Source organism: Geotrypetes seraphini, chromosome 3 (assembly GCF_902459505.1).
Source record: "Geotrypetes seraphini chromosome 3, aGeoSer1.1, whole genome shotgun sequence".
In the NCBI taxonomy this organism is placed as follows: domain Eukaryota; kingdom Metazoa; phylum Chordata; class Amphibia; order Gymnophiona; family Dermophiidae; genus Geotrypetes; species Geotrypetes seraphini.
This window is the reverse complement of record NC_047086.1, coordinates 241,904,974-241,918,437: the sequence shown is the minus strand read 5'-3', so window position 1 is coordinate 241,918,437 and position 13,464 is coordinate 241,904,974. Positions and strand designations below refer to the sequence as shown.

The 13,464-nt window shown below is 41.3% G+C and overlaps 1 protein-coding gene across 4 annotated transcripts in view; it reads right to left on the bottom strand.

Annotated features, from left to right (window-relative positions):
• Window positions 1-13,464, bottom strand: part of KATNA1 (katanin catalytic subunit A1) — a 171,582-nt gene that overhangs the window by 32,204 nt on the left and 125,914 nt on the right. For all 4 annotated transcript variants that reach the window (XM_033937762.1, XM_033937758.1, XM_033937761.1 and 1 more), the window contains one exon: window positions 2,533-2,659. In XM_033937762.1, coding sequence (XP_033793653.1) covers window positions 2,533-2,659 — 127 coding nt within the window. The remainder of the gene's footprint in view (window positions 1-2,532; window positions 2,660-13,464) is intronic.

Below are 13,464 nucleotides of genomic sequence, written 5' to 3'. Positions count from 1 at the left end.
TGCCCTCTAGCTCATACCCCAAATCGTCTTTCCCTCATTCATTCTCTTACCAACCGCAGGAGAGCAAGAGCAGTATTTTTCCCTTTCCTCCATGCATGGTCCTCCAAATTTGTCTATCTCTTACTACTACTATTAATTATTTCTAAAGTGATACCAGACGCACACAGTACTGCAGAGTCACAGAGAAGAAAACAGTCCCTGCTCGAAAGAGCTTACACTCTAAACAGCCAAGACAAACAGAATGTCATGGATACAGTTATGGGGAATGGTTGATCAGCAGACTGGGTTGGAGGGCAAAGGAATAGGGTTATGGATTGAAGGCTGCCGCTATATCAAAAAGGTGGGTTTTCAGTCTGCTTTTAAGCAAGGGAAGGAAGAGGCTTGATGGACAAACTCAGGTAATTTATTCCAGGCATAGGGGGCAGCTAGATGAAAGGAACGAATTCTGGGTTTGGCAGTGGAGCAGAAGGGTAAAGCTAAGAGCAACTTATCTGAGGAACGGAGGTGTATAAGGAGACAGAAGCAAGGAGATATATTGAGGGGCAGCAGAATAAACACTTGAAGGTCAGCAATGAGAGAAAGAATGAATTCTGGTAGACTGTGATGATAAGAGGAAAGGCAAAGTCTTGTATGATAACTTGAAGAGCAGGGAAGGCGGATTGTCGCAATCCATCAACTTTCTGGCCAGTAAAGGGTGATTTGATAAATTCCATCACAACTATGGCCTGCGTAATGTGAAAGTGACAGGAGAAGCAGCATCTGCCAACCAAGAGGCAGCTAGAGGAGTTCCCTGCTACCTTTAAAGAAATTATTGAGAGAATGGATATGAACCTGAGCCAAGCATTCAATGCCGATTAAACTGCTCTATTTTGGAAGAAAATGCCACAGAGGACTTTCATTAGCAAAGAGGATAAGCGACCACCATGTTTCAAGGCTGCAAGGGATAGAGTAACCATGCTGCTTTGGCAAATGCAGTATGCCATATGATAAAGCCAACACTGATTTATACAGCCGTAAACTTCCAAGCCTTGAAGGGAAAAGATAAGTTCAAGCTGCCTGTTTACTGGATGAGCAACAAGAAGGCTTGGACAACCAGCCCACTGTTCCTACATTGGTTTCATCCATGTTTTGTGCCTGAAGTAAGAAAATACCTGGCCAATAAAGGAATGGAATTCAAGGTGCTGTTGATATTGGACAATGCCCCTGGACACCCAGACCCACATGAGTTCCACATTGAGGGTGTTCAGATTGTGTACATGACCCCAACACACCATCTCTCATCCAGCCTCTCCTACCAGGGGGACATTCAAGGCACACTACACAAGGTATTCATTGGAGAGTATTGTCCATGCAATGGACAAAGGCACCAACGAGAAGAACATTATGAAAAGTGGAAGGACTTCACTATTGCCGATGCCATCAATATTATTGAAAGAGCGGTGAAAGCTGTCAAGAGAAAGTGAACTTGTGCTGGAAGAATCTTTGGCCTGAATGTGTAAAACGGGAAAACACTGTCAATATCACAGAGCCTGTCCAAGAAATTTTGAAAGACATCGTGGATTTGGCAAAGCAGGTGGGTGGGGAAAGCTTTGAAAATATGGATATAGAGGATATTCAAGATTTAACAGACACCAAAGCACAAGAACTAACGGAAAATGACCTAATTGACCTGACTGCTCCTGAAGGAGAGGCAATACCAGATGAAGAGGAGGAAGGAGTAGAAGAAAAAGTGCTAGAAGACAAGTTTACAGTGGATAGTATTGCAATGGTGTGATGGACTTTTTCTATGACATCGACCCATCCATGGTGCGTGCGTTAAAGGTGAAGGAGTTAGTAGAAGCAGTGATTTCTGTACACATGAATATATATAAAGAAATGAAGAAGCAGAAGAGCCAGACGGAAATCACAATGTATTTCCAAAAGACACCTAGAGTCACTGCCTCTCCATCCACCTCTTCCACCCATGAGAAGGCATCCCCTTCATCTTCCTCCTACACCTGTACCACATACTAAAGATCCACTTCCACTGTCTGAGGAGGCACCTGGTACTCACTTATCCTTTTTCTCCTCCTCCTGCACTGCATGCAGTACATGTGCTGGACGATGAGGAGGAATATACAGACTGAGACACCAATTGAGTAAGAGATAAGTATTGTACTCTATACTTTATCACCCATGTTTAATGTACAACACTGTTATTCAAAAATTGCAATAAATACTGTACTGAAAATGTTTCAAACTAAAATCACGAATCTTGGCTTTTTTGTTATTCGCGGTTTCACCATATTCACAATGGTTTTTAATAGAAAACCACAAATAACATATGAAAAAGTTATTTGCAGTTTTTCTGTATTCACGGGTCTGTTAATCCCCTATCACTGCAAATACGAAGGGAGAAGCGTTTATGCATCACCCTAATGCTTCCTGATTAGGCAAAAAATTTGGCTCATATTTCTGGCCCAGTTTATGTGCAAAAATCTTAACGCAGATTAGATTGAAATCTTAGTTAAGTTTTCCAGGTTATTATTTTACCATCCATTTGAATGAGCAGTTCCGCCTTTACCCTCCTGCTGGCTTCATGCTCTTCTGATGTTCCCCTGCGACTGCAAATGGAATCTATCTCATCCATAAATATAGTTGTAGGTGCATAAAATCGTGCCTAAGGGAGAAAATAAAAGAAAGAAAAAAGTTGTAGATATTTGTATAAGCACATTTTCTTCATTAAACAAAAATAGAAAGCTATTAGATTTATTAACGTATGTTAAAAATAATGCATTTAATTCAAGCCCCATTATGCTCAGTGGAGCCTATTTTACTAGCACGTGTTTACCACAGCTTAAAAGAGCTTAGCACAGATAAGCTGAGTCACCTTGCAGAAATTTTATGACCGTTGCATGCTAAAAAAACTTTTCCATAAGGGGTGTGTCTGGAGGCGGAGAATATGTTTCCATGTTAATCGATTAGCACATCTGCATTACCACACGCTGATTAGCCTGCTTACCACCTAAAAAATATGTTTGTGTTTTTGTTTATGAAGACTTGACATATCATCTTTTAAATTAAAATTAAAGCAGGTGCCAGTTAAGGGCTCACATGTTAATTTTTGTAAATGGCCTCATTACTGTAATTGCCTCTGTTGCATACTCAGAGTATGTGTTACTCTTAGGAATATTATTCCTTACCTCTATCTTAGAACTAAGGTAAATTGTTCTTTAGAGACCTACTGAAAGTTTGCTATGTTTGATTTGAGTTGTTTTCATTAGAAACGCAAGTTCCCCTTTCAGAAAAACTGCACTGAACATTACGTCAAGGAATTGTTGTCTGGTTGAGAATGTCTGGAAGGAGTAGAAATGCAGTGGACAAAACTGAAAGGAGTAATTTGAGGAGTGACAAACCTTTTTATGTGAGGCAAGAAAGTAAAAAAAGATAAAAAAGGCCGCTTTGGTTCTCAAAAGTAGTAGCTGAGAAGGTAAGGGATAAGAGGTTAGCTTTCCTAAACTACAAAAGATCACAGAAATAGAAAGAAAGGCAAAATATCTGGATAAGTTAACAGGCTAGTCGTATAGTCAGGAAAGCAAAGATGCAAATGGAAGAAAAAATAGCTGACATGGTAAAACGGGGAGACAAGACATTTCTTGTATATTAGTGATAGGAAGAAGTGCAAAAGTAGTATTGCGAGACTCAAAGATGAAGGGAAGAAATATGTAGAAGCTGATAAAGAATAGGCTGAATTGTTTAACAAATATTTCTGTTCTGTGTTCAAAGCTGAAGTGCTGGGAGTGGGACCACAGAAAACAAACATGAATAGGGATGGAGGAGTGATAGACCCTGATCGATTTTCAGAGGGTTGTGTTCGTGAGGAGCTAGCTAAAATAAAAGTAGATAAAGTGATGGGGGCAGATGGTGTACATCCAAGGGTGCTGAAGGAACTTAGGAAAGTACTGGTGGCTCCGCTGACTGACCTATTCAAAGAGTCTCTGGAGTTGGAAGTGGTACCAGAGGACTGGAGAAGAGCAGATGTGGTCCCTTCTCCACAAAAGTGGAAGAAAGGAAGAAGTAGGGAATTATAGGCCGGTAAGTCTGACTTCTTGTTGTAAGCAAATTAATGGAAACACTTTTAAAACAGAGAATGGTGACGTTTCTGGAATCCTGTGGAGTACAGGACCGGAGACAACATGGATTCACTAGAGGTACAGTCATGTGAAAAAATTAGGACACCCCATGAAATATTCAGTTCTTTAAGAAATGTTCACATATCGATGTCAAATCTTTTTCTCATTCATCTTTGGAAAATAAACTGATGTAATTGCAGATAAACAACAAAACTTTTCCTTGATTTACTCATGAAACAAAAGATATCCACAAAAATGTGTATTCTAACTGAGGAATAAATGAGGACATCCTACACCTTAATAGCCAGTGTTACCACCTTTGGCTGAAATAACTGCAGTGAGACGCTTCTTGTAGCCATCAACCAGTCTCTGAGATTGGTCTGAGGAAAGTTTGGCCCACTCCTCAATGCAGAATGCTTGCAGCTGTGAGATGTTTGAGGGGTTTCTTAAATGTACAGCCCATTTCAAATCACCCCACAGCATCTCAGTGGGATTAAGATCAGGGCTTTGACTCGGCAACTCCAGGACTCTCCATTTCTTAGTTTTTAGCCAGTCCTTGGTGGATTTACTGGTATGTTTTGGGTCATGTTGCAGGGTCCAGTTCTGCTTCAGCTTTAATTTTCTTACAGATGGTCTCACATGTTCCTCTGATACATGGTAGAATTCATGGTGGATTCTATGATGGTGAGCTGGCCAGGTCCTGCTAAAGCAAAGCATCCCCAAACCATGACACTTATACCTCCATGCTTCACAGTTGGTATGAGGTTCTTTACCTAGAATGCTGTATTTGGTGTATGCCAAACATGTCCTCCTTTCTGGTGTCCAAATAATTCAATTTTAGACTCACTATTCTAGAAGTCCTAGTGTTTGTCTACGTTCTCTCTGGCAAACTTCAGTATGGCCTTGATGTTTCTCTTAGAGAACAAAGGTTTCCTCCTTGCACAACTCCCATGCAAGTTAAATTTGTACAGTTTCTTTCTGATTGCAAAGGTATTCACTTTCACATCAACAGTAGAAAGAGCCTGCTGTAGGTCCTATGATGACATTTTAGGGTTTTTGGAGACTTCTTTGAGCATCTTATGGTCTGCTCTGGGGGTCAACTTGTTTGGACGGCCAGACCTGGGCATGTTGGCAGTTGTTTGGAAAGACCTCCATTTCTACACTATTTTCCGGACTGTGGAATGGCTAATGTCAAATTCTTTTGAGATCTTTTTAATTTCCTTACCAGACTTATAAGCTGCTACAATCTTCTTTCTGAAGGCCTCATACAGCTCTTTTGATCTCACCATTGTGTTCACTTTCACCGCAGCAGTCATGAGCATGCCAAACTAAATGTCTGAGGTTTAAGTAGGTCAAACCTCCTTCAAAATGCTGAATAACGATGTTCTAATCATGTGCACCTAATGTGATACACCTGTGTGTGATTTGAGCTCCTAATTCTCTCGATAATGTCCAGATCTCTTATAATTTGTAATCCGCCTAGAACCGCAAGGCACAGGCGGAATAGAAATCACTAATGTAATGTAATGTAAGTGGGAGGATATGTGGGGGTATTCTAATTTATTCCTCAGTTAGAATACACATTTTTGTGGATATATTTTGTTTCATAAGTAAATCAAGGAAAGGTTTTGTTGTTTACCTGCAATTACATTACTTTCTTTTCCAGAGATAAATAAAAAAAGATTTGACATCGATGTGAACATTTCTTAAGAAAGAGCTGAATATTTCATGGGGAGTCCTGATTTTTTCACATGACTGTAGGTCTTGTCAGACGCATCTGATTAATCTCTTTGACTGGGTGACCAGAGAATTGGTGCTAGAGAGAGAGCGTGCTAGATGTGGTGTATTTAGATTTTAGCAAAGCCTTTGACAGTGTTTCCCACAGACTTCAAATAAATAAACTGAGTGTCCTTTGACTGGTCAAGAACTGGTTGAGTGGAAGATGACAGAGTAGTAATTAATGGAGATTGTTCTGAGGAAAAGGATGTTACCAGTGGTGTGCCTCAAGGTTCAGTTCTTGGGCATGTTCTTTTTAACATTTTTATAAACAATATTGCTGCAGGGTTGTCGGGCAAGATTTGCCTCTTTGTGGATGATACCAAAATCTGCAATAGAGTAGACACCCAGGATGGTGTGAATAACATGAAGAAATACCTGGCGAAGCTTGGAAAATGGTCTGAAATTTGGCAGCTAAAATTTAATGCTAAGAAATACAAGGTCATGCATTTGGGCTACAAAAACCCGAGGGAACGGTTCAGTTTAGGGGTGAAGAACTTATGTGCATGACAGAAGAGCGGGACTTGGTGTGATTGTATGTGATGATCTTAAGGTGGCCAAACAGATTGAAAAGGTGACAGCGAAAGCTAGAAGGATGGTATAGCCAGTAGGAAAAAGAAGGTATTGATGCCCCTATATAAGATTTTGGTGAGATATCATTTAGAATATTGTGTACAATTCTGGAGGCTGCACCTTCAAAAAGATATAAAAAGGATGGAGTTGGTCCAGAGGAAGGCTACTAAAATGATGTGTGATCATCATAGAGGACAGACAGATCTCAATCTGTATACTTTGGAGGAAAGGCAGGAGAGAGGAGATATAATAGAGACGTTTAAAGGCCTACATGATGTAAATGCACATGAGTCGAATCTCTTTCATTTGAAAGGAAGCTCTGGAATGAGAGGGCATAGGATGAAATTAAGAGGTGATAGGCGTTGGAGTAATCTAAGGAAATACTTTTTTACAGAAAGCGTGGTAGATACGTGGAACATACTCCAGGTAGAGGAGGTGGAGACCGAGACTGTGATTTCAAGAAAGCCTGAGATAGTCATGTGGGATCTCAGAGAGAGGAAGAGATAATGGTTACTAAGGGCAGACTGGATGAGTCATTTGGCCTTTATCTGCCATCATGTTTCTAAAAACTTTAACATATATACTCAGGTTTGTGTAAGTTTATTTCCACCACAGAACAGGGTCTTTGGTTTTGGTAAATGGTAGAGAATGACATGGGGAAAAAAATTTGTCCCCATCACCATGAGCTCGGTCTCGTAAACGTCCCTCTAGGTCTCCTCTGTGTACCTCTGTCTCCCTCAGCTCCTCCGTCTACTACTCTAGCCTCAAGAGATCAGATCCATTCTCTGAGTGCTAAGAGCTCTTTGCACAGAGCACACACATAAGACCCCTCACCAACTGGGAGATAATCAAACATGTGACACTCAAGGCAAAAGACTGGATAGCCCCCATTTTGCTGCTGGACTGCTGCCTGCATCTTAATATTGGTGATTTCTTTGTTAAGTTGCTATGGGAACTGGAATATGTACACTAAGGTCCTCTAAGATTGCTAATTATATGTTAGGCTATGGTAATGTTTAATTTTTATTATTTTGTAATGTTGTAATTGGTAGATTACCCTCCAAGAATTTCTTAGACTATTTCTTGAGCTAATTACTAGCTAATAGAAGGCTAAAAAAATAATTAACCAATCTCTAATTTGTTCAAGGTGCCTACAAATCAGAAATCAGGCCAGGAGTAGGAGGGAGGGAATTCAAGCCTAAACTGAAGCTGCCTGTGCCTATTAGCTGTGCTTTATACTGATACTATAGCAATTTTAAAATATCCCCTTGAAATGATAGCCTATGTGCACTAACAGAGAGACTTCCTATGCCAAGAAAAAATAAACCCTCTAAAATCTCTGCTGAGCAAGTACTTTAAATAAAATACTAATCTAGACTAAAACACTTTCTATATAAAAACACTAAGGCGGTGTCAAGCGAACTCAGCATATGTTTCCACTGGGGACATCTGGGCTGGGAGGCCATCTTGGTGTACAGTCTTCTTGAGGCTGCAAACTAATCTCTCTCCTTTGGTTCTTTTTTCTTTCCTATTTAAGGGATTATGGCTGATTTACAGTTTCTGACCCTGAATGTAGCAGATCTCAATTCTAATTAATAGAAACCCCTTATAAATGTAAGAAGAGGTCCCATAACTAAATACAAACTCTTAGAGGACCTGCTTCCAAGTTATTTAAGGATTTGCACACAACACTTAAAGGTAACTGTTTTAAATCAATAAATAAGGTGATTGATCAGTTTCTGGGGAATCACCTATAAATCAAAGGCTTTCACCTGGGTATATCCCACAGACAACGTGCATCACGAAGCGCACTGTGGGTCCTACCCAAAAACATCCAGTTAAGTGAACTAAATTGATCTTTTAAAATAAGGAAAAGACTGATGTGAGCTACCTCCAGGAAACCCATTTGTCTGTGACTGAGCATAGAAAGATGCAGAGGGACTGGGTGGGTGAGGTAGTGTTTTCCTCTTATAATTCTAAACAACGAGGTGTGGCCACATTGATTCACAAAAGATTGGCCCTTAACACCCACAAGGTACTCCAAAGACACTAAGGGCCACTATTTTATTTTGGCAGGGGATCTGCAGGGCCAACGTGTAGCTCTCTGCAATATATATGCTCCTAATGTGTATTCCCACCATTTCTTCTCTGATATAGTGGCAAAATTGGCTACCCTACCAACTTATATGCCCTTCGTGGCAGAAGATTTTAACATAGTTAGCAAACTGGCACGATCTATCAAGTATGGGGGGGGGCTTGGGGGTTAATTTTCTGATGAACACACTTGACTTCATGGATGTCTGGTGTGTGCACCATCCCGGGGAGCTTGATTTTACTTTCCACTCCAGGGTCCGTGATAGCTACTCGAGAAATGGGCTTCGACATGGCATCTGCAAATGAGGTTCAACGTGAATAAGTGTAAGGTAATGCATGTCAGTAACAAAAATCTTATACACGAATACAGGATGTCCGGGGTGGTACTGGTCAACAAGTCGATGAAGCCGTCCGCACAATGCGTGGCAGCGGCAAAAAGGGCAAGCAGAATGCTAGGAATTATTAAGAAGGGGATCACAAACAGATCGGAGAAGGTTATCATGCCGCTGTACCGGGCCATGGTACACCCTCACCTGGAATACTGCATCCAGCAATGATTGCTGTACATGAAGAAGGACACGGTACTACTCGAAAAGGTCCAGAGACGAGCGACTAAAATGGTAAAGGAGCTAGAGGAGTTGCCGTACTTTGAGAGATTAGAGAAATTGGGCCTCTTCTCCCTTGAAAAGAGGAGACTGAGAAGGGACATGATAGAAACATTTAAGATACTGAAGGAAATAGACTTAGTAGATAAAGGCAGGTTGTTCACCCTCTCCAAGAGGGAGAGCAAGAGGGCAATCTCTAAAGTTAAAAGGGGATAGATTCTGTACAAACGTAAGAAAGTTCTTCTTCACCCAGAGAGTGGTGGGAAACTGGAACGCTCTTCCGGAAGTTGTTATAGGGGAAACCACCCTCCAGAGATTCAAGACAAAGTTAGACAAGTTCCTGCTGAACCGGAGCGTACACAGATAGGGCTGGTCTTTTACCTGGGGGCCGCCATGGGAGCAGACTGCTGGGTGCGATGGACCACTGGTCTGACCCAGCAGCGGCAATTCTTATGTTCTTATGACAAAGCACACAAGACAAATGCGCATAGGTCTATATTTAGTATTGTGTTTGCAGTATTGTGGTCCGCTGCCCCTAGTGCCTCCTTCCTATACCCCCAGTGTCTATTCATCTGACCCAAGCTAACCTGCTTCATCCCTCCCCTGTCCCCTCCTGGTGTTTCTCTGTTGCTGTGGCAAGTCAACATTTCAGATGTCACACAATCTGTTTCTGGTTGTTCACAATTTTAACTATAGACCCATTATATTCCAGATCAATAAATAACCAGAGCATTACAGAAGTAGTGTCGCTCTCACCAAGAGCAAGTCAAATCCACGCAAGACAAATACCTGTTACAGAGAAAGTTCTAGCGAGATAACACTCACCCAGATCTTTACCTCTAACAGTCAGGCAGCAAAAGAAGGGCATGCTGTTGTCGGCACATATCAAAGGAGCCAACATAACCATAGTAACGAAAATGCATTCACATGACTCATATTCTCAGCCTAGGTAACCATAGTGATAAAATTGCACTTACAAAATGTATGACAGTGACGTTCCTTACATCCTTACGTGAATATCATGCGAGTCATTGTATTGGTCAAATTTCCTGCCCAAGCACGAATGTGTTGTCACTTGCTGTGCACAATTATCGTTCGCTCAGTTGTAGCTGCGCTCAATTGTCGTGTGCGCAATTGTCTGCATGCACATTTGACTTGCCACCCATTTGACTTGCCACCCAGAGAAACACCAGTCTGCATTTACCAATCAATGCTCAACACTAAAAGCATACAAATTATATGCGTGCTGTTAAATGTTGAGCATTGAACGGTAAATGCCTAAGTGACACATGCCCACAAGAGCTGTGCAGTTTAGACTCCTAACAAAAAATTCCCTGGTAATCCAGTAGACTCCTCTGAACTCCTCCTACAACCTTGAAAAATTCCCCAGTGGTCCCCTCTGACCTTTCCCCAATGGACCCAATATGAATGCCCAGTGCCCTAGGACCCAAGCCAGGCCCCCTTGAAAACACATTGTCCTGATGGTCTAGTGAAATCCTTCTACCTCCCTCAAACCTATAGTTGGAGGCAGAAGGAAAGCCACCACCCTCTCCTGCGCCTGTCCCTGTCAAAATGGTGGTGCCCAGGCCTGTTCGGTGCATCCTGGGATGAACTGGGAGAGGCGCAGTTACCATAAGGGTTTTTTCTTTCTTATAAGGTAACTAGGCTCTTCCCAATGCATCCCAGGATGAACTGGGAAGAGCAGGGCACCAAAATTTTGACAGGGGCACATGGTTTTCCTACTGCCTCCAACTATAGGTATGAGGGGAAAGGAGGGATTTCACTAAGCCACAAGGGCTATGTGCTTGCTAGGGGGCCTGGACTGGCATTCAGGTCAGGCTGAGGGAGGGAGGGGAATCAGAGGTACACTGGACCATCAAGGTTGGGGGGGGCGGGTCAGGGGTCCTCTGAACGGCTAGAGAATTTTTAAGTTTGCAAGGGGATGACTATGGTTTTTAACCACACATCCACCACAATACTTTCCACCCCCCTTGAACAAAAAGAAAATCCCCTCCAATCCCCTCTCCCCCAAGACATCAGGCAAGCAGGTTACAGCAAATGAGAAGTAGCTAAGGCCCTGGTTCCTTAAAGACCCCAGCCCTAGAAGAAAGGAAAAACAAAGGGTCATAGAAGTCCCAAAACGTAAACAAATCCCAAAAACAAGAAAAAAGAAAAGAAAAAAAAGGGGGTTCTGCCTCTTCCACAGCAACCATCCCCAACCCATGACGGACCAGCAATCATACCAATATGTATCAAAAGGAATTAAGCACTAAACTTCTAGCTCTGTGTGGTAAAGAATCAAGATAAGGTCCCCAGATTTTCAAAAAAATATTTTTCTGTTTAAAGGAAGTACGCATCTGTTCCCTTTCCATCAACATGAGAGCATGCAGGCGAATCCACCAAGCCCAAAAGGAAGGGGTTCAGCAACAGTCCATACCTGCAGGATTACTGTCTTAGCCAATACCCCTGCCTTCCATACCAAAAGCCGGTGAAAACGATTAGAGAGTCGGAACATCTTATATTTATCTAACAAAAAACAAGCTAAAGAAAAGCCAAAAGACCCTCCAAATAACAAACCACTCTCCTCCAAAAACATGGCTGTGGTTTGGATTTAAAGGAGGGCTGCTGCCAGTGCTGATTTGCCTGTCAGTGCCCAAGCCAAATCAGAGCTCAGGCACTTGATAGGATAGTTAGCACAGGACTATCAGCAGCTCAGAGCTGTCGGTAGTTTTCAGTCAGAACAGATTTTTGGGGGGGGGGGAGTTGTTTTTGATTTTAGCATTACAAGGAATTGTTGGTCACTGCTTCCATACAGGTAAAGCAAAAGCCAAAAGTCTATGCATTGCTCTCAAAAAGCACAGTTACTTACCGTAACAGGTGCTATCCAGGGACAGCAGGCAGCTATTCTCAACATATGGGTGATGTCATCCACGAAGCCCGGATGCAGACAGCTTCGCAAGCAGACTTGCTTGTAGAACTTTTAGAAAGTTTGTGACTGCCGCACTGCACATGTGCGAGTGCCTTCCCGCCCAGTGCAGGGAGCACGTCTCCTCAGTTCAGATAGCTAGCAGAGAAGCCAACCAGGGGAGGTGGGTGGGTTGTGAGAATAGCTGCCTGCTGTCCCAGGATAACACCTGTTATGGTAAGTAACTGTGCTTTATCCCAGGACAAGCAGGCAGCCTATTCTCAACATGTGGGTGACCTTCAAGCTAAGTAGTATGGGATGGAGGGAGAGTTGGCAATTCAGGAGAATAAATTTTGTAACACTGCTCTATCTCCCAGACCAAGAACTAACAAGCTACCTCTATCCCTCCAACCTCAACACTTTCTGACAACACCTAACAGCCCCCATCCTAACAAATATATATATAAAAAAAAAAAAACAACTTTTGTAAATGGCAGGTAGAACTAGAAGCAGCAAGACTTCAAGTTTCAAGTTTCAAGTTTTATTGATTTTGATAAATCGCCTATTTTGTACTAAGCGAGCAACAATTAAAAAGAAATACTATACATAGTTTTAAAAGAGGTACATAAAAACTTCAGACAGACAATACTGACAAATTTGAGAAACAATGGGAAGGGATAAAGTAGGTTAAAGTTACATATTGCGTTTCTCAGAGGAGAAGAAATGGAAAATATGAAAGAGGAAAAAACATTAGGGTTGGGGGTTTAAAAAGTCATATTAAGAGAAGTTGAGAAAAAAAGAAATAGAAATTATTTAAAATTGCTGAAAAAAAAAAAAAAAGGATTAAAAAATAATATTAAGTGAGAAGGTTTTAAATATTAAAAGAAGTTTTAAAAAGGAAAGTTTTTAAATTTGATTTAAATAAGTTCAGGTCTTTGGTTACTCTAATGTATAAAGGAAGGGCATTCCAAGTGAGGGGAGCCATGACTGAAAATATGTCGTGACGTCTGGTTCCGATGATCTTTAGAGAAGGTACAGTAAGTGTTCCTAAAGCAGTTGATCTTAATGCTCGGGACGAGCTATATGGAATTAATAGTTGATCTATAAATAAAGGTTCATTATTGAGTAGAGCTTTGAAAATTAGAAGTGATATTTTATAGGTTATTCGTTGATTAATCGGGAGCCAATGTGAGTCTATTAAAAAGGGTGTTACGTGATCGTATTTTTTGCCATTATGAATGATTTTAACTGCAGTATTTTGTATTATTTGAAGACGTTTTTTTTCTTTTTGTGTAATGTTTAATAAGAGTGAATTACAATAGTCTAATTTGGACATGACCAAAGAGTGTATTAAAATATTCAATGATTTAGGTTCCAGAAATTTAGACATCGAACGGAT